The following is a 20,151-nucleotide window of genomic DNA, read 5'->3' as shown; positions in this document are numbered from 1 at the left end:
ATTTTAGCCATGGTTTTTTTTTTTTTTTTTTTTTTACTTGGTTTGGAGGCCAGAAGGGGCAAGGAAATCTTCGAAAGACATCTCCCGTCGTGCAAGGACTGTAGATTGCAAGCCCACAGCCTGACGGGAGATAGTGTTGGATTCACCGCCTGTCCTAACCTTAGTCAGGAACAGACGGTGCCTACCAACTAAAACCTTTTTTTTTTTTTTAAGGCGGGGGAAATCCTTTATGGATACCCACGGGTTTCGGGGGAGAGCCCGTGGGTTATGTGGGAGTCCCCAGGGAAGATGTCCTTGGGTATACCCACTAAAACCCCCGCCGGTGACCTTCCTAGCCATATTGAGGGGGAGGTAGGGTATCACCTGAGGTATTCTTCCTACCCCCCTCTGGCTTGGCCCTTTTATTGGCCTCTTCCCGGAGGGGAGGCAGGTTATGGTCCTGCCCCCCCTCTCCTTTGTGTCAGCTTTTGATTGGGGGAAGATCAGGTCACCTCGATCTTCCCCTTGCCCTCCCGTTGTTTGTCTAGGAGGGTTGGTCGGTCAGAATCCCCCGATTCTGACCAACCCTCCCGCCGGGAGTGGTGGGAATGTATTCCCACCTCCCGGCCTTTCCTTAATAGTTTGAGGAGGGAGGGAAAGGAAAACCAGTTTCCTCTCCTCTCGAGGCCCATCCGGGCCGGATTAACTGTCCGGCGGTGTGGGTCTCACCAGTCGTGTCCTTTGCTAGACATGGCGACGGCGGGGAGGAGGAGCTACTCTCCTTCTCCTCCTCTTAACAGGTTGGGAGTTAGCCCCGTCGCCGCCTCCTCCTTCTGCTGCATAACTTGCGTGCAGAAGGAGAAGACGGCCTGCCATTTTTCTTCTCCCTCTAGCATTGCTCGAAACAGTGCTGTGAGAGAGAGGTCTTTGCCGACCACTGTAGTCAGGGCCCGACGCTCCCTCGCCCACGCCTCGCATTCCGCGAGGGTTTGCTGCGCCGAGTCCCGACTGGCCGCACAGTGGTGGCACTCTGTCGTGTGCTCTTTCCCTATCCTGCAAAGGTGGTCACCGAAGCAACCGTGTCCAGTGAGTACCTGTGTCAGGTGGAACCCAAGTCTTTGTCCTCGCCTGTCTGCCCATTCCGGGAGACAGAGTTGGATGGCGCGGGTGGTCCATCTTTCCGCCACAGAGCCCGCGATGGCAACTTGCCAGTCGAGTATGGCCCCGCGACGGGCTTTCCTCTTGATTTTCTCCACGGCCCCTGGTCTGAGGTGGGCGCTTAGCGCTTAGCTACGAGGGACCCAGAACGGCTCGGTCTGGGTCCCTCGTACGCCGATATACCTCGGCGTACGAGTTCGCCAGGAACTCTACCGGAACGACGCCCGCCATGGCCGTGGTCGCCGCGAACGATGCCGTGCAGTAGGATCGTATGATCCTTCTGGCTAGTCGGCGCTGCTGACGATGGATCATTGCTTTGATCCGCCGACTGGCCGCGACTTTTTTTGCCCATATCGGTGCCCCGTAGAGGGACACCGACTGCACGACATTTGCGTAGAGTCTCCTTATTTTGGAGCTCGGACCACCCACGTTGGGCAGGAGGCGACCTAGGGCTGCTGCCATCCTGTCCGCTCTAGGGATTATGTTGGCAAAATGTTGCTCAAATCTCCAGAGCCCATCCAAGGTGAGGCCCAGATACTTCATCCGGGACCCCACCTGGACTCGGACTTCCCCCACCCACATTTGAGTGGGGGGGAGGCCGCTCTAAGGTCCTGTTATGGAAAAACAGGGCCTCCGTCTTCTGCGGGGCGACCTCTAGTCCCATTGCTCTTATTGAACACACGACTGCTCGAGTCGCCGCGTTTGCGGCGTCTCGAGCTTTCCTCCAACTCTTCCCCCTGGCCACCACCAACGTGTCGTCTGCGTAACACAGCAGACGACAGCCCAGGGGAAGCGCCGTACGGAGCACTCTGTCGTACGCGAGGTTCCACAGGAGGGGTCCTAAGACCGATCCCTGAGGAACCCCGCCAGTGCTGCAAGATCGAGCATCCTGCAACAGAGCAACATGAGGGGAACAGCCCCCACCATGCGGGCACTACACAAGCGAGAACTGCACGTCACGCGTTCGTGTGCGCTCGCCGTTCCAACAGCGTACGACTCTGAAACATATTATATAAATTAAGAAGATATTAAATAAATATAAAAATAATTTTATATATTAATTTAATATTAATATTAATTTTATTTTTTTAACAATCAAACTTTTATTTTTTAATATCTTTTTTCTATTTTTTATTTATATTTTTATTATTTTTTAACTTATATTACTTATACTATATACTTATATTTTTATTTTTTATTTATATTTTTATTATTTTTTAACTTATATTACTTATACTATATACTTATATTTTTATTTTTTATTTATATTTTTATTATTTTTGACTATATTTTTATTATTTTTTAATTTTTTATTTATATTTTTATTATATATTTTTTATTATTGATTTATTATTCTTATTAATAATAATTTTTTTAATCTAATTTATGTGATAACATTGTAATAATATATTGACTAGTCATATTGTGATAATTTTATATTAAGATTTATTCTACATATATATTAAATAAAATTTCAAATAAAATCAATTATCTCGTGCTAACTCTCTATCCCGTCACATATTTATAAATAAATAAAATATTACTAACATGTCTGCAAATGACATCACATATGTATGAAAGAAATATAGAAAGAATAATGAAATGTGGTATAATAGGGCTCTTGGCGATGGTCCACTAAAAAAACCTAACGCGCCGTTAGTGGAACCTCGAAGGTGGTGCGGAAGACCACTATTAATAATACTATTATAATTACTAATAAACTAATAATACATTATTTTTACAATATTTTAACAATACTAACAAGAGTACAATAAATCTGACTGCATTTATAATATATGTTACCGTCTCCTCCACTAATCTCCATAGTACAGTAACTCTTGCTAATATGCAGTAGTTTAAAATAAATGATTAAAAATGGAATAAAATATAATATGGCACATAGAGCATATATCATAGATTGTTGGTGAGAAAATTTTAATTATTTTTCATATAGAAATAATTCGTCTACATTTGAGACGTTAAAATGTACATCGACCTCAGATTGAGATACTAGAGTGTACGAAAATTAAGTACATTATTGATCTCACTATTCGAATTCTCCGAATGTACGAATAGAAAATTATTGAACGGGAGAAAAAATATCAGGACGTGAGTGACTAATTGGGAAATAATTAAAAGTTTTACAGGTATGTAAAATCTTTCGAGTCGATAGACATAAATGTCAAAGCAAGCATGGCTAAACGAATAAGGCGAGTGGCAAGAACATAGCATATGTTAAATTTACACTTTGTTGCAATATTGCAAAATAACTTCATTTTTCTATTGACAATAGCAAATCTGAATTATTTCAAAAATTGTTAGTTTTAACATATGCGAATATTATTAATAAATATAAACTATTATTTTTTGAGCAAAAAAAAGATTATTTGATAATTTACACTGTTAGAAACAAATGCGGAAAAAAGAAAAGAAAGTTGCGAGAAGCAAATCTCGAACACGGGATTTTTCATATTCCAGCCACTTGCCTTAGAAACACTTACTTCTTAGCATTTATCGTCTGTTGCGTCGGCTCGGTGGAAGGGAGACGTGCGTTCTCTTCCATTGGTCGACCGGGTCGAGCTCACACGGATAGGGTGACGTCATCGGTTCTCGATTGTATTTGTGTGATGCTGCCGCTCGTTTCTGGTAGAGTTCCTATAAGTAGAGTTAAGACACCGGGCTATCAATTGCTGATTGGTTGTTCCAAGCCGCCATATGCAATAGCCAAACTAGCGGAAAATGTAAATTTATAAAGTCGGAAATTTATAGATATGTGCTTTTATTAACAAATATTTTTTTCAAAACAAAAGATATTAATTTTATTTTAAATAATTAATGTCTATATAAACTATTTTTATACAAATAAAGAGTGATCTAAAGAAAATTGTAATTTATACCGATGTAAACATATACTATATTCTCCTTGCTACGTTAGCAGTCATAGGTCGTAGACAGCCACTTCTGAAATGTTTCGTAGTCAAGCCTAGCAATGCAATATAAAATTAGTTTGTGTTACTGTTTATAGTGTATTTATAATGAACAAAATTTGCGTTAATATTATTTGGAACAGATATTATAGAAAAACATTTCAATAAAAAGTAAGTTTATTTAATTATTTTCATTGAATTGTGAAATAAAAGAAAGTAAGAACATAACCTTAAAATTAAGTGTGCAATTAAGTAGTCAATGTAATATTTTTTAGGTTCATAATGACGGGTTGTGTAGCTCCAAAATGTTTTAATTCATCTTCCAAAGGGTTTAAGATGTGTTATTTTCCCAAAGACTCTAAAAGATGTGCTGAATGGATCCAAAATATGGGGCGAACTAATTGGACACCAACTCAGCATTCAGCATTATGTCAAGTACTTTAATGAAAAATATACGCAAAATATCATATTGAATTATTCTATTCATACTTAACATCACAGACTCAGTACATATAGCTTTTAATATTAGAGTTACAAACAACATACACGTACATGCATAAATACATTATAGAAAATTAGTATTATAAATTTTGTTATATTTTTGATAATAACTAAATTAATTTTATGAAATTCGTAACATTATTGAATCTCACAGAACAGCAAAAAGCGTCACTAATTTTCAATTATTATGATTTCTTAATGTAATATTTTTTTCTTACGTTATTTTGATTTCCAAAACAGTATAATGAAATCTTTATTTGTTGGTATAATTTTGTTATAAATCCCTAAAAAATATATACTTTTATATTTGTATATTTATTAATTATAAATTATATTATTAAAAAAGGTTTATTTTGCGTCAACGGCTTGGGAACAGCGAGTTGATGGTTTATTGAAATTGAAAAGGAATGCTGTGCCTACACAATTTCATCAGCCAGGTAAAAATACATATTTTTAATCTATCCTGTGGAAAAGCATTCATTAAAAACAGTTGGAAAGACATCGAACAAACGACTTTTTAACTGGAAAGTTATTGAAAATAATTCGATTCGATTCTAGCTATTTTCAATATTATGGATAATTTTTCACCGGAGATGTTTTATTGACATTACATTTTATGTACTTAATTATATGAATATGTTTTATATCAAATTTTACTTTATTCATATAACTACTATCTTCTTCTAAAAGTAAAATTTGTAATTTTTTATTTGAAGGCTCAGCACAAGATCATCTGTCACAATTATCTATCACTGAAGCTCATGAAATTCCAACAACAAGTAATGAGATACAAACGGAAATTGTAACACAGAATGAATCGGAAGATTGCAATATTAATATTAGCAGCGAAGCATCATCTGATGACGAGAACGCATTCATCATGCAACAACAGCATTTTATTAATAAAAAAGATGCTGATCACACTGAGTGATTTTTCAATTTTTAAATTGTACATACAAATCTTTTAAAAATAAAAATTAACTTTTTAAAGAAAATTATTTTTTTATATTTAATTCTAGATAATATATGGTTATTATATATATTGTTCTAAACATTTTTAGAAATACAATTGTCAGATAATTATTATATAGATTTTCATCCATCGCGTGTATGTACAATACATGTACACGTGCTTGAAAATCTATAATATATGTCACATAAACTATAGATTTCCGCCATATGTAATAGCCAAAGAAACAACCAATCATAGCCCGATTTGCCCGGTGTCTTAACTCTACTTATAGGAACTCTACTTCGGGACGAAGTCCAGCGCCAAAACGGCCGAGCTGTAAGATGCAAGCAATAATGACCGATAGACGGCGCCAGCGGACAGCAGCCAGATGATCGAGAGCAGCGCCTCGATAGAATCGATCCTGCGCGGGCGCGCTCCCGCTCCTTGTATTTTTCTGTATCAAATAATAACCGATAAAATATTCGAGAATCTTCGAAGAAGTCGACTTGCGAGACAACGAGAGATCAAGTCTCACTCTCTATCGTCGATCCAAGCCGTTCAGTCATCAAAAAGCGTTATATTATAGAGAGACAGTCGGGCCAAATTTATTAAGTTGAGACTTAGTCGTTTTCACACAGTTTGTATTTCTATCATAAAGTCAATTTGTTAAGTATATTACATTAAAATCAGTGTCGATCTTCTTTAATTTATTTCATAACCATCCTGAATTACCGTTTACTTTTATTCATCAATATTAATCGGACAAGGTCGTGTCGCACTCGAACGTTTAAACGTTAACGTTACGTTAAACTTTTAAATAAAGAAAGTCGAGTCGGAACTAACAATATTTAAGAAGTCGATAATCGAAAGATTTTACTAAGACGCTTTCACTTCACTCACTCCTCCAACGGTCAAAGTGATTGAAGGCCAACGACGGCATTTAGGTCAATCGTCTGAGTCTCCTTCGTAGCGAGAGCACACCATCTACACGGCCGCTAACGCGGATAATTAAGACGCACCCGGGGGAGGATGGAAAAGTTTGCGTAGTCCGCATTGCCGCCTCTAAACTAACGCGCTCAATGGTGAAGATCGTCCTCTTGCTAGTTGCCGATCCCGGCCTCAAAGAGGAGGAACAAGCGTAATAGTGCTAAAAGTTTTTCTGTCGCTCATCGGCTACGTATACATATGTAAATACTTATCAAAAAAATTTTGTTCGAGATTAAGCATAGCATTGCCTTAAAAACTGTAAGTTCATGTAATTGTACGATGCAATAGCGTGCAAAGCGTATACTGCATGCTATTCTGAACGTTATTTTGCTTTATACTTGACTCTAATTGTGTCTGATTTGCTAATCGACGCCAACTAGAGTCCGCTGTCAGAAAATGTGATAAAGTGCGCGTACCCTCGACTGATTACCGCTTACTACGCTTCCTCGCTAACCCAGCGGTTTCGACGACTCACCTTAGTTTAAATCTTGACACTTTGTGTTTGGACTATCTATAAATAGAATCGACGGCTATGATTGCCTCGTAAGCTAAGGTTAGATTAAACTAGCTGTCACTCACCGGCAATTTTCACGCTAGCCCGAAACTCATTGAGCTAAGCACCGGCGAGGAGCACACTCATACCGCTCACAGTACTTCTCAGCCTTCATAGATCGTCATCCTCTCGTCCAGTTTCAATTACATCTACGATACTCATTTGCACGAAACACGCCGTACGTGAATTCCCAGCCACGAGTCAACTACACGTCAGTGTTGGGAGATCTGCACACTTTGGCGTCCACGGTTCCCACCAACACAACCGAGAATTGCTTACGTCACGCATCCGTGTGCGCTCGGCTTTCGGCTTGTAGAGCGAGTGGACATAAGTCTTGCGTTTTACTTCCATCAAATCTAGCAAATTGGTTTTGAGGTGACGTCGCGCGACTTTTTTCTCCTGCTAAGATTTGGCAGCGTTGGCAGCATATGACAGCGAAAATGCTTTTCCGAGTTTTGCTCTACGCAAGTTTCGACCAGCAGCGTGTTGCTTTCGTTCCACGCGAAATCTTCTGAGATTTACTTATCAGATTATCTTTTGAACCCTTATAAAGCATATATGATATTTATATTAATAAAATATTTTAACATCACGTCTACAGAATATGATTTTTCATATTAATGTATAAAATAAGAATAAACTAATAAAAATTATATATTGTTAATAAATTTTATTATTATAATAAAAAAATATATGTATCGCAATATATTAACAAAACAAGTAACATTTCCACAATTTTAGTAAAAAAACATTATTCCTGTTAAAACATTAATATGAGTTAATTGCGACAAAAATAAGCTTAGGAAAATTTAATATTTTATGTATGTTATTAATTTATTTATATATTCTAATTTTAAGTATGAGTATGAGGTTACAACTACAATTACATATAATTAATATAAATACAATTAATATAAATGTTTGCTTGAGCATTTGTCAACATTAATAAAATAAAGAAATCAATAAATGTAAATTATTATTAAAAAATAAAAAAATAAATTAAAAATTTAAAATTAAAAAAAAAGAAATAAATAAGTATTTGTAAATTATCAAGAAATAAAAGATTTAAAAAACATAATTAAATATTAAAAATTAGAAACAGAACATTATAATATATTATATTAATGTTGATGGCTCAACAATGTCAACATTTTCGTCTCCGTGTACTATAAAAGTACTTGTCACTTTTTTAATACTATTTTTGTATAAATTGTCGGATTTCATTAAAGATAAATGCTGAGCATTTATCTTTACGTTAAAAATTTTTTTTCTTGCTTTTAATGCGGTTTTCAATACACAAAGGGCATTTACGCTTTCCAAAGACAATTTATTTCGTCTTTTTGTTTTTATGTCCGATAGAAGAGAAAAAGTTTTTTCTAAATCCGCGTTAGAATTAGAAAGTGATTTAACAGCATTCAAAAAAGATTTGAGATTTCTATATTTATTAATATTAATAGGATACTGACGTTGTAAAATTTGTTTGTGTACACGTGCGTCGTGTGGCGTTGTATCGGGCCGCTAACAGCTGAACTCAGGGGCGTGCGAACTCAAAGGTGCCAAGCGGGCCCCGCTGCCTTTCTAAATTCGCTAAGTGCACCGAGGTAAGCGGGATGTTTGAGATTAAACACTCTTGTCAGCACGCGCGTTGTACCGTGCGCCGAAATATCACACGGCGCTTAGTCAGCGGCACTAAACATAAGCCGTCGCTCAGTCGTCAACCGCTCTAGCACAACAAAAATAAGACCGCGCGAAAAATAACAACAATTCCCGTCCTTCTGAAAGAATCCAATGATCAACCAAAAACGATTACCGGAAACTTGCATTTGCTCGATTGCTCAGGATTGTTCTCGAAAGGACAAGCTTATAAAAGCAGCAGAAACCCAGAGCGCTCTCTCACTCGAAAGAAATCACTGATGCGTTCACATACTATCGCAATGAGGATAATTGAAATGGTTCAAATCGCGACGTTTAAGATAGAAGAGAGTTTCTCGCTCTTTTTAATCTGAGTTCATTTAAATCGCAATTCAATTGTAATTCTCAGCGAGTTCTCGTGCTCTTTCCAGTGCTCGTGATAAAGACAGATCATCACACGCGTACCAACCGATTACCTAATGCACTTCCGACACTCGCAGGAATTGGGACAGAAGCACTGACTTTGTATATAACTATAAATAACTGTAAATAAGGTGAACGAGTTTATTTAAAGAATTGTGTCGTCAAATTACAAATCTTCTTATCAATATTGAATTACTAAACACTATCCTTTCTTTTTGTTCTTTCTTTCCTTCGATCCACCGTCTCGCTTTTGTGATCGCTACGCGATCGAATAGTATTGGTCATTATACAACAATATGTTAGCGATCCAGTGGAAATTGGGAAGAATTTGATGAACTCGCTGAAAAAAAAATATCCAAATCGGAAAACAAATAATATCAACAATACTTTTTTAAAAATTATATTAGTTTATATTTCAGTATTTATAAAATAATATATAAATTATATATATATATATATATATATAATTATAATCTATATATAAAAAAATATATTGCTTTTGTCATATTTTTTAAATTTAATATTATATCTTTTTTATATATACGTACCAGTTTTGCTTCATAATATTTTAGTATTTATTTGATATTTTATTATGTTTCTCTAAATGCTAATTTAGATAGATCATTTTATTAAACTATTGCAGCTCTCATCGTCATAAAATAAGATGATATTGTTTTCAGAAACTATAAAGATAAAATAATTAAATATATATATTTATGCAGAATCAAATCAAAGAACATTTTTTTTTGCAATTTAAGCACTGCGTACTATGTCGGCAAAATACCGTCATTATTCCAGCAGAATATGCTGTTTCAGCTGCACCGAAAAAATTGTATTCTTGAAATTTATACTTAATAAGTTTTTTTAATAGATATTCTTAATGAATAAGTACAAAAAATGTATTTTCTCAAAAAATATAACTTTCTTAAAGTTTTAATAACAAATATCCACTTATAAAACTGTTTTTTGTTATCATGGTTAACTAAATATCCCAAGTATTAAATAATATAATGATAAGAGAATATCCCATTTAGCATATATTCTTATGCGTTAAGAATATCTGATATTCTTTAGAGGATTTTTCTCTTAAACTAATTGTAAGAGAATCTTCTTGATGCTTATTTTAGAATAAGATATTATAAATATAAGTGAAATATTTTTAAGATAAGAACACAATTTTTTTGGTGTAATGTCGACAAAAACACAGCAAAAACCGAGCATGACGTGCATCACGACGACAGAAATGTAGCAAAAATTGAAGAGAATTCATCATCATAAATAGAGCAAATTTCAAACATTGTATTCTGACACAATGTGTCGGTAGAATGCACACCGAGATTATACATAGCCTGCTGTCATAGTGGAATACCATTACACAAAATACCATCAGAAATCAAGCTTGTCTGTGAGCACGCTATAATGGTAGAAACGCAGCAGAAATGCAGCATGTTCCGTCGTCATCATATGAATAATAGAAATGCAGCACATATTGCATACAGTTTGTCGTGTTTATTAAATGTTATATGGCATTTTAATAAAATTAATAAAAGTAATAATTAATTTTTTCTTTAATTAAAATATAAATTATTTCTTATTGGAGCGCGACAAAATTCATATCTCGCGCTCTTCAACAATTTGCGGAAATCACTTGCACTGTGGCAACATTACGTCCCCATATATTTCCGGACGCGTCACGTGTCCCTCTCTCGGGGATTCTTTCTTACTTCAGTTACAACAAAACTACGCTCTGCTATCATCTTCTAATAACTATATCTGCTTGATAAAGTATCCAGTCTAGTGCAATTCATTGTTCTTGTGCCTCGCCTCCACGTACCTCATCCACAGGTTATGGGCCTAGTCTACGGAAATAAAGTGCGGGCGCAAGAATAATAAAAAGTGCGAGCAGAGCCAAAAGTGAGGTTAGCGCGGAACTGTTCTCAAAAAGTCAATACCTCACGATAAGAAAATGGCTTCGTCAAATATAGTCCGGATAAGAACTCCTGAATAAAGAAAACTGTGACACATGGAGAATAAAGAAGACTGTGACACATGAGAACACAGATGGAAGCGATCCTGAGGGATACGTCTTTGGTAAAAAGATCAAACCCGAGGTCGTCGCATGTAACGCGGCGTCAGTTGAAGCGGCGAGAGCATGGGACATCGAGGACAAGAAAGCCAAGTTGGACATCATCCTATCGATCAAATCATCAGAGCTAAAACAGATCAAAGGGTGCGAAACGTCGACGGAAGCGTGGCTTAGGTTAAACTCGATATATCAATCGACGGACCGGCACGAAAAGCAACGCTACTGAAACAATTAACGTTGTATAAAATGGACGACAGTGGCGACGTGCGCGATTATCTCCGAAGGTTTTTCGACACAATCGACAAACTGAATGAGATGGAAATAGACATAAATCCCGATTTACCAACGATAATGATGCTCTATAGTCTCCCACCTAGTTTTGAAAACTTTCGGTGCGCGATCGAATCATACGACGAGTTACCAAGTCCCGAAACTCTGCGCATTAAGATCATCGAAGAATACGACGCACGGAAAAACGAAACGCGTAAGTTACAGTCAAACGCGATGTTCGTGAGAAAACAATCGGTCAAAATAAAAATAAAAAAACGGATAAAAAATCGAAAGATGAAATGCGAGAGTAGTTCGAAAAACAAACCGTTCAAGTATCGGTGTCGCCGGTGTCAAAAAATAGGCCACAAACCAATTAATTGTGTCGAATCAGGGAAAAATATCGACAACGCGAACGTGGCGGACAATGTGAGTCTATGCGCGGAGGCAGAATATGCATACGTTACGGAAACGCTTAGCGCAAATAATAGGCAGCATGATGGAAAATGGTGCTTAAACAGCGGTTGTGCAGCCCACATGGGAAACGACAGAGTCGAGTTCGCAAACATTCTTCAATTCTACACCGGGAACGTGAGATTTGCGAGTGAAACGGCATTGACATCGATCCAAGGCAAAGACTTCGTATCTATAGTCGCGGAAATCGAAGATCGTCCGATAAACATGAACATGAACGATGCACGTACCTGAGCTAAGCATGAACTTGCTATCCGTTGGAAGAATCACGGACCAGGATTACCGTGTGATGTTCGAGAAAGAGAAAGCTGACATTATTGATAGAAATACTATTCTTACTGTAGATCGTAGAAACGGCCTATATTACACATACGCGAAAGAAACATGAAATACAGTGCGAAGACTAAAGTCACCGACCCACAGAGGATCGAAAGATAGGGAATAGCGGGCATAATATGTGTAGCTGCTAAAAAAACGAATTTTTGGAATAAATATGTTTACCATATGTTCATATATGTTCATTGTATGTATATATATGTTCACCATCCATATTATCAATCAATAATTATTATTTGATTATAATTTGTTAATGATAAATTTAATTAGTTTTTATTTGAAATTAAGTTTCAAAGAATTTATAATAAATTAGGGAATTAACGTAATACTTAATATGAGATTCTACTTCGTATATCATATTTAAATCTAGTATACATCTTAACAAATAAGCGCGCACATATACAAATATAAACATAATAAAATACACATATATATGATATTCGCGCGCGCATGCGCGCATGTGTGTGTGTGTAAATCTAATATACAAAATAAATAAATAAATAAATAAAAGTAAATAAAAAAAAAGGAAATAGAGAATAAAATAAATAAATAAATAAAAAAAAAATAGAAAATAAAATAAATAAATAAAAAATAAAAAGATAAAAGAAAATTAAATTAAAAGTTTTAAAGTTTCGAGAAACAATTCTTGTTTCTTTCCTTCATTCATTTTTGGTTGTAAACTTGGTCGTAAGATTAAGGGATTAGATGTAATTAAAAGATGATTTAGAAGATCTTCGTTTGTAGCAATTCTGTTAATTTTACGTGTATGATCTTTTCTATATTGCCTGAATTCTTTATTTCGTGCTCCGCTCGCTTTTCCGATAGATGGCCGATAGGAATTGAAAACTGTGATATGATTGCTTCTCCATGGATTAATAATTTGTGAACAGAAGAAGACATATAATACCATCCGTAGTCTTGTACGAACATTTTTGCTGTTTCCATAGCATATTGACCAAATAATTTGGCATCTACCATTTCTCCACAAGAAATCGCCTGTAAAATAACTGCAAATCTTTTAATAAGTAATTCATTTAATCCAGTGATTTTTGCAGTTGTTTTAATTTCCGAAAAAAACTTTCTTGCAGTTTTTCCATCGTTTGTCAGTCCTGAACCTTGTTTTACAACATCAATAAGCAAACTCAGATTCGTTCTAAATTTTTGTTGGATTTTCTTTTTAGCTTTGTTTTGTTGTTTTTTCAGATTAGGATCGCGTACAGTCCATTTTTTAAAAGATAAATTATATGATACATGAAGTAGGAATGCCATACATCGAATCCTTGCGTGAAGACTTGATATTCCAAAGTTAAAAGTTTTTTCGTCAATATCTCTCATTACAACTTTGTCAATATTGTTCATTTCACTCGGCTTTGCACCGCACAGATAACATGATGAAAAAGATGTTGCATCTGACAAAATTGTACATATTTTGCCATCTATCATTGTGAAAAGCATTTCATAATCATCGGCTATATTTTCACATTCGGTCGGTATTAAATATTTGATTTCATGTTCCATTCTTTCGTATTCTTTTTTACAAATTTTCGCGTTTTTATGAACGAATTTAAATCTAATTGGACGACAATATCTGGTGGAAGATGGATTTTGCTTCATCCATACAATGTTTAAGCCACTTATTAATTTTATAGGAACGAAACTTATCATGAAAACAGAGTTATCAGATGCATTTCATCTATAAATTCTTGTTTGTACATACTTTGGCTGGACGCACCATCAAAGTCCCATTTGCAAATCAATGTCAAATTATTAATATTATTATTATTATTATTATTATTATGAACATCTACATTATCCTTGCAAACATTAAGCAATCTTTTAGTCATTAAATCAAGCAGAGCTTGCAATTTAATCGATGCCGAAAGTTTCAGTAATCATTATTTTATCTCTTGATGGATAACATTCTAATTTTATTTGCTGTATCTCATAATATGACTACCATTGATTCGTACCACTCTCAATACAGGTTTTCCGTAATTCAATGTATTGTTGTTTTGACAAATTTAAGTTCAGAAATAATGCTAAGCATTTTTCTTTCGAAAACAGAGGTGTTTTAATTTTATTTTCGCAAAAAGCCTTAACTCGTCCAATTTCGTTCGAATTTTTAATTAAATAATCAAAGATTTTTGCGAAGTCAGAAGATCCATCGCTACTTAATTTTTGTTTTGTAGCATAAAAGAGAACTTCAGTCGAATTAGACGCTCGTAAATCTTCTGTTCGCCTGCGTTTATGTCTATCAGTAATTTCATCAAACAGTTTATTATGAGTTAATAAACTGGTAGAAGCAGATTCGTCTGAATTAGAAGAAAATTCAGAAAGAGAAAATTCAAAGACTTTTTGCAGCCACGATTCATTCTTTTTTGTAAAATTCTCCAGTGTTCTATTCGATTTTTGCCATCTTGAAGAAAAATTATTACAAAATAATCTTAATGAAAGTCTCAGCTTGTTTTTGGATTGTTCTGATAGATTGAGTTCACATTCTTTTGAAACAAAGTCAATTAAAAATTCTTGCATTGTAAAACCATGACCAGAATTTCGAAGAAACAAAAACAGATCATAATGAGTTAAATTTTTCACGACTTAATACGACTAAATATGATTTAATTAAAAGTTTTAGATATAACCTTTTTTAGATATAACTTTCAGCAACTGTCAAAATTAATAAAATAATACATGTTATAGTGAAAAGCAGATCAAGTTATAAAATTACGCATAAAAAAATATATCATACATATATACTCAAAACTAAAAAATCGTATGTTTCAACTTCCAAAAAATCCTTAATATCTCCTATGAAAATCAAGCTTTCTATCAATTACAATCAAGTCAGGAAATAAGATTCACAAAAGCAGTAATTTTAAATCTTTAAATCCTTTTCAATGATAAAATATTGCGAAAAAATCTTCATGTAATACACTGGGAAATCAATACAATAAAGTGAACGAAAAACGTATAATAAAAAAGGCAACTCACGAAAAAATCGCAGGAAACGGAAAACGCAGGAATTGGAAAAGCAAATATTAGATAGATCAACTCGAACGTTCGTTAATAAAATTATAAATGTGATGTTCTGACGATACACAAATAAAACAAAGTTATAGATAACCGCTATGATGACAAATTAAATCATTATGATAAACAAATTATTTGCCAAACAACTAATTATTATGATAACAATCATAAATAATTGCCAAACATAGATAGAGAAATGACATAAACAAGCACGGTAATTTTTGACGACAAAAAGGAATATTCGATACTCGTATATACAACACTCGGGCGCGTGCATCTATGTATGTATTATACAGGGTGTTCTCGGGTTAAATGGCCAAACTTGAAATACGTATTTAAGACCTCAAAACAAAGAAAAATTTCTTTTGGAAGAATGCTCGCAAACGCTTTGTTCAAGAGATATTGGTATTGTATATAGGTTGAACTTTTTTATTGCTTTATAGTAATAACAAACTAATTATTAAATATTTTGTTCAAAATGACGGCCTCCAGCTCGAAGACAAGCATTACATCTATCGATGACAGAACGAGTGGCTGATTGGCATTGTGTGGCTGTAATTTCATTGCACGCTTGCTCTATCCTCCGTTTTAATGATTGAAGATCATTAACCGGCATTTCGTACACTTTTTGTTTAAGCGTACCCCATACAAAAAAATCTAATGGCGTTAAATCCGATGAACGCGGAGGCCAAGCCACAGGTCCAGCACGACCGATCTATCTTCTGGGAAAATGAATATTAAGCCATTGTCGAGGACCTCTGCCATAATGAGCAGGACAGCCATCCAATTGAAACCAAGAATTTATTCTCATATTCAAAGGAATGTCTTCGAAAAGTCATAAAACTCATGGTTCAAAAATTCGAGAAATCCGTTTGCAAACTAGTAGAACATGGGGTCCAATTAAAGTATTGTCTATTATTCCTAACCACACACTACACTGGAAATTGTGTTGAAAATGTTGTTCACGGATTGCTCGTGGATTCTCGTGTGACCAAACATGACTATTTCTTTGATTTAAAATACCGTGTCTAGTAAATATGGCCTCATCTGTCCACAAAATATTTTGTGAAAAATGTGGATCATTATTTGTTTGGTTTAAAAACCAATCGCAAAACACTCTCTTATGTGCCATATTAGCCGGTAATAAATGCTGGACACGTTGAAGATGGTATGCATAACGTCCATCAGCTGAAAGTGTCTTCCATATGATTGTAGATGAAATTTCTAATTCACAACCAGATCTTCGGACACTTGTTGATGGGCTTTGGTCAAAATGCTGCAATATGATGGCTGTTTTTCTTTCATTCTGCAGCGGTGCAAAAACTCCACCAGCCCGAGGCATCATATTAAATGACGCAGTTTTTTTCAATCGTTGAAATGTTGAAGAAAATACAAACTTATTTGGCAATCTTCTGTTCGGAAATCGCGCGGCATATTCACGACGAGCAGCGTTAGCATTTCCGTCACATAATCCATATAAATAAACCATATCGACATATTCACTATTATAATACAAACGAGGCATAATTGCATTGATTTAATACAAGTTTACCCTACGAAAGCATTCAATAGACTAAAAATTATTTTGTACGAATAAAAGGAGCTTTGTTTACAGTGCGAACATAAACCTATCAATGATTTAGGATCTTCAAAACAAAACAAAAAGCGACATTTCGACATTATACATTCCTAAGAGTTCTGTAACTTAAAAAGTCAATATCTCTTGAACGAAGCGTTTGCGAGCATTCTTCCAAAGGAAATTTTTCTTTATTTTGAGGTCCTAAATACGTATTTCAAGTTTGGCCATTTAACCCGGGAACACCCTGTATATTCGATGCATTTTTATTTAACGTTTTTCCTGTCCTCTATTTAAACGAGCATCTACGGGCAGATAAAACCAAAAAATCTATGAGGTGGAAGATCCATTTAAAGATATAAAATCAGCAGAACCTTAGTATGTCTGAATTATTTTTTTAAATAATAATTTGAATCAAGCTTATAAGATTCAATTTTATGAATATAGAAGAATAGCCGCTATATTCTAAATATTATTATTTCTAAATATTATTATATTTAATATAAACATTTTTCTTTAACCAAAAGGGATATCATAGCGTAGAAAAAAATTTAGATTTAAAACTAGATATATAAGAGCTGTGATGTTTTGAAGATTCTTGAGAAAAATGATAGGAAGAAAATCTATCTAAAATTATAAAATTTCAAATAATGTTTGGCATTAGTTATAAAATTTTTTGAAAAATCAATATTTTTAGTTGCTCACAACTATTTACAAATTAAATTTATTAATTAAAATTAGATATTAAAAAAATTTTTTTTTAGTAAATGTCCGCACCTTAGCATTGTTCGATCCACTGTGCGACGGAACAAAAGCGAAGAACGTGACAGAAAAATGGCACAGGAAAATAGGCATTTAAACGTCCGTGATCTCATTGAATGCGATCGAAATGGCATTGTGCAAGGTATGATTCTAGGAAACAAGCAAGAAGACTTCGACTATGAAATATGTATCCGCGGTAAAATGACAAGAATCATCATCATTTCCCAAGAACTCAACGAGAAACTCAAAGTTATTAGAAATAATTCACAGCGATGTCTGCGGCCCAATACGTGTAGAGTCAAACAGAAAAGCGAGATATATTGTCACGTTCATCGACGATTATTCTCGGTGCGAAATACGCCTGCTGAAACGGAAAAACGATGTTTTCGCCACTTTTAAAAACTTCAAGACTTTCGTCAAAAATTTGCACGGAAAAAAAATAAAGTTTCTTCAATCGAATAACGGAAAGGAGTACCGGAACGAAGCCTTCGACAAGTTCCTAAGAGAGAACGGTATTGGTCGAAGATTAACAGTCACTCACACCCGAACAAAATGGCGTCACTAAGAGACGGAACCGTACATTAATGGACATGATGAGGTGCCTCTTGTTGCAATCATCACTACCTCCCTCGTTCTGGGGCGAGGCAATAAACACTGCAAATTATATTCGTAACCGATGCTCGTCAAGAAGTCTCGATGGAAGGACCGCCTACGAAAGATGGACGGGGAAAGCACCGGATGTAAGTCATTTCAAGGAATTTGGATCTGAAGTTTTCACGTTAGATCGAGAATCGGCAAGAGGCTCAAGTCTCGTTCGAAGGGAATTTTTGTAGGGTATTTGAATGAATCAAAAGAGTACCGAGTATGGCTACGGTCTGACGAAAGAAGAATTGACATCACCCGAGACGTAAAATTCATTGGAATACAGAACACCCCGCTGAATATTAAGGATTATGACGATATCGAAATCAACGGAGGCGAAGATTCGTCACAAATCGAGGTAATTATCCCTTCTCAAAAAACACCAAACTATGATCCTCTAGACCAAATCGACGATCAGATCGAAGACGATATCGATCAAAACAGTGTGGAAGACGATCAAAAAGACGGTCAAGAAAATTTAAATAACAAGCATCAGCAAAGAGATCGTGGCAGACCTAGAATATTGTAACGAAGCGGATTTATGCTAAGCGAAGAATAGCTCGATGGTTCGTCAGGATTCGTTCGGGTGATTGTCGGGAAACTCCAAATTAATAGATGATAATTAAATAAAATAAAAGGTGCCAAACTTGTATTTGCCAGTTCTCAATTTGTTTACTGCTTAAAGATCACTCACTCTCCCACCACGAATCTCCTTCACATACGAGTTCTCTAATATATCCTCTATTATATTCAACTAGTTTGCCATGTCCACTCAAACGACACGGACCTCCAATATCATTTTTAGCAAACTGACTCGCTACACCGAATTTAGTTTTGGTTCTTAGTTTTTTTAAAATAAGAAAGTTTACACGAAAACACAACATGACGGTACTGCTATGCATTGAGGTAAGAATATTTTTAGTAATTTTAATAAATAACAAGTAATATAAAGATAAAAATAGACATTGGTTCATGCTGGTTTTAGAATAATTGCAATCAACCACAATTCAAGTCTTAAAAAGGACATCGTGTATGTTTAATGTAAAACATGATTTCCTTCCTGATGATCTTAAGATTGGTGTTATTAGAAGAGGCATGACTTTCAAGATGTGTTGTCCTCTAAACAATTTTTAAATGTAACGAATATAAGAAGATTGTAATATCCGAATTAGTTTTATAAGTAACGATTGTTTATTAATATGTTCCGAATTTTATAATAACTAACTACTGAAGATGACCACAACCAGATGGTCGAAACGTCTAGATTGACCTAAACATTTGTTATAATATATTAATAAATTAAGCACGAAAATCCAGCTTGGGCTCTGTAGCTTGTTGTTAATAATTTATTTGAATAATTTGAGCCAATATTATATTTTTAATTTAAAATAAAAGGCATAGCGGAATAAGCATATGAAATCGGCCCCCACATCAATCGAACTCAAATTTGTATCATTAGTTGGTAGCCTTTGTATGAAAAACATCACCAAATATTAACCTTTAAATTGCATTTTTTTTTTAAGTTATGGGGGAGAAAAGCAAAATCAAAAAAGTGTTTTTTCTCGAAAACGGCTGAACCGATTTCAATGAAAAAAATATATGTTGCAAATGTCATGAAGGTACGTTTATGAAAATTTTTTGTTATTTTTAGGTTTAAAAAAAAACTTGTAAAAAATAATTGAATTTTTTATAATTTTTTTTTATTATAATATTTTTGAGATATCACTTCTATATTTTTACAATAATATCTTTAGATACTCTACCTTGACGTATATTTTTTTCAAATCGATCAGAGGGGTGGAACATAGTTAAAAATAATCAATCAAGTTACACTGCGCGACGCCGCGCCGCGGCGACTTGGCTGTG

General features: G+C 35.0%; 2 protein-coding genes and 3 long non-coding RNA genes across 5 annotated transcripts in view; 2 read left to right on the top strand and 3 right to left on the bottom strand.

The window, feature by feature from the left end:
• Positions 1-752: 752 nt before the first annotated feature.
• LOC105679321 (uncharacterized) lies at positions 753-1,599 on the bottom strand. Its single transcript, XM_012379260.2, has 2 exons — positions 1,321-1,599; positions 753-1,073 (listed from the first exon to the last, which is right to left on the bottom strand). Exons 1-2 carry the CDS (start codon positions 1,597-1,599, stop codon positions 753-755), a joined length of 600 nt encoding a protein of 199 aa, XP_012234683.2.
• A 2,243-nt stretch (positions 1,600-3,842) lies between these two features.
• LOC136997956 (uncharacterized) lies at positions 3,843-5,560 on the top strand. Its single transcript, XR_010888505.1, has 4 exons — positions 3,843-4,235; positions 4,340-4,499; positions 4,912-5,002; positions 5,282-5,560. It is a non-coding gene; the product is annotated as an uncharacterized lncRNA (long non-coding RNA).
• Positions 5,561-6,141: 581 nt separating this feature from the next.
• On the bottom strand, positions 6,142-8,096 carry LOC136997957 (uncharacterized). Its single transcript, XR_010888506.1, has 2 exons — positions 7,084-8,096; positions 6,142-7,015 (listed from the first exon to the last, which is right to left on the bottom strand). It is a non-coding gene; the product is annotated as an uncharacterized lncRNA (long non-coding RNA).
• Positions 8,097-9,239: 1,143 nt separating this feature from the next.
• The window catches only part of LOC105678012 (odorant receptor 10-like), a 69,704-nt gene continuing 58,792 nt past the window's right edge, over positions 9,240-20,151 (bottom strand). Inside the window, exons 6-7 of the mRNA XM_067349511.1 lie at positions 9,661-9,795; positions 9,240-9,452 (exon numbers count right to left, since the gene is read on the bottom strand). Coding sequence (XP_067205612.1) covers positions 9,742-9,795 — 54 coding nt within the window. The 3' untranslated portion in view covers positions 9,240-9,452; positions 9,661-9,741. The remainder of the gene's footprint in view (positions 9,453-9,660; positions 9,796-20,151) is intronic.
• Positions 10,796-19,615, top strand: LOC136997958 (uncharacterized). The gene is made up of 2 exons (XR_010888507.1): positions 10,796-19,191; positions 19,271-19,615. It is a non-coding gene; the product is annotated as an uncharacterized lncRNA (long non-coding RNA).

Source organism: Linepithema humile, chromosome 2 (genome assembly GCF_040581485.1).
Source record: "Linepithema humile isolate Giens D197 chromosome 2, Lhum_UNIL_v1.0, whole genome shotgun sequence".
NCBI lineage: Eukaryota > Metazoa > Arthropoda > Insecta > Hymenoptera > Formicidae > Linepithema > Linepithema humile.
This window is presented reverse-complemented; position numbering and strand designations above follow the sequence as displayed.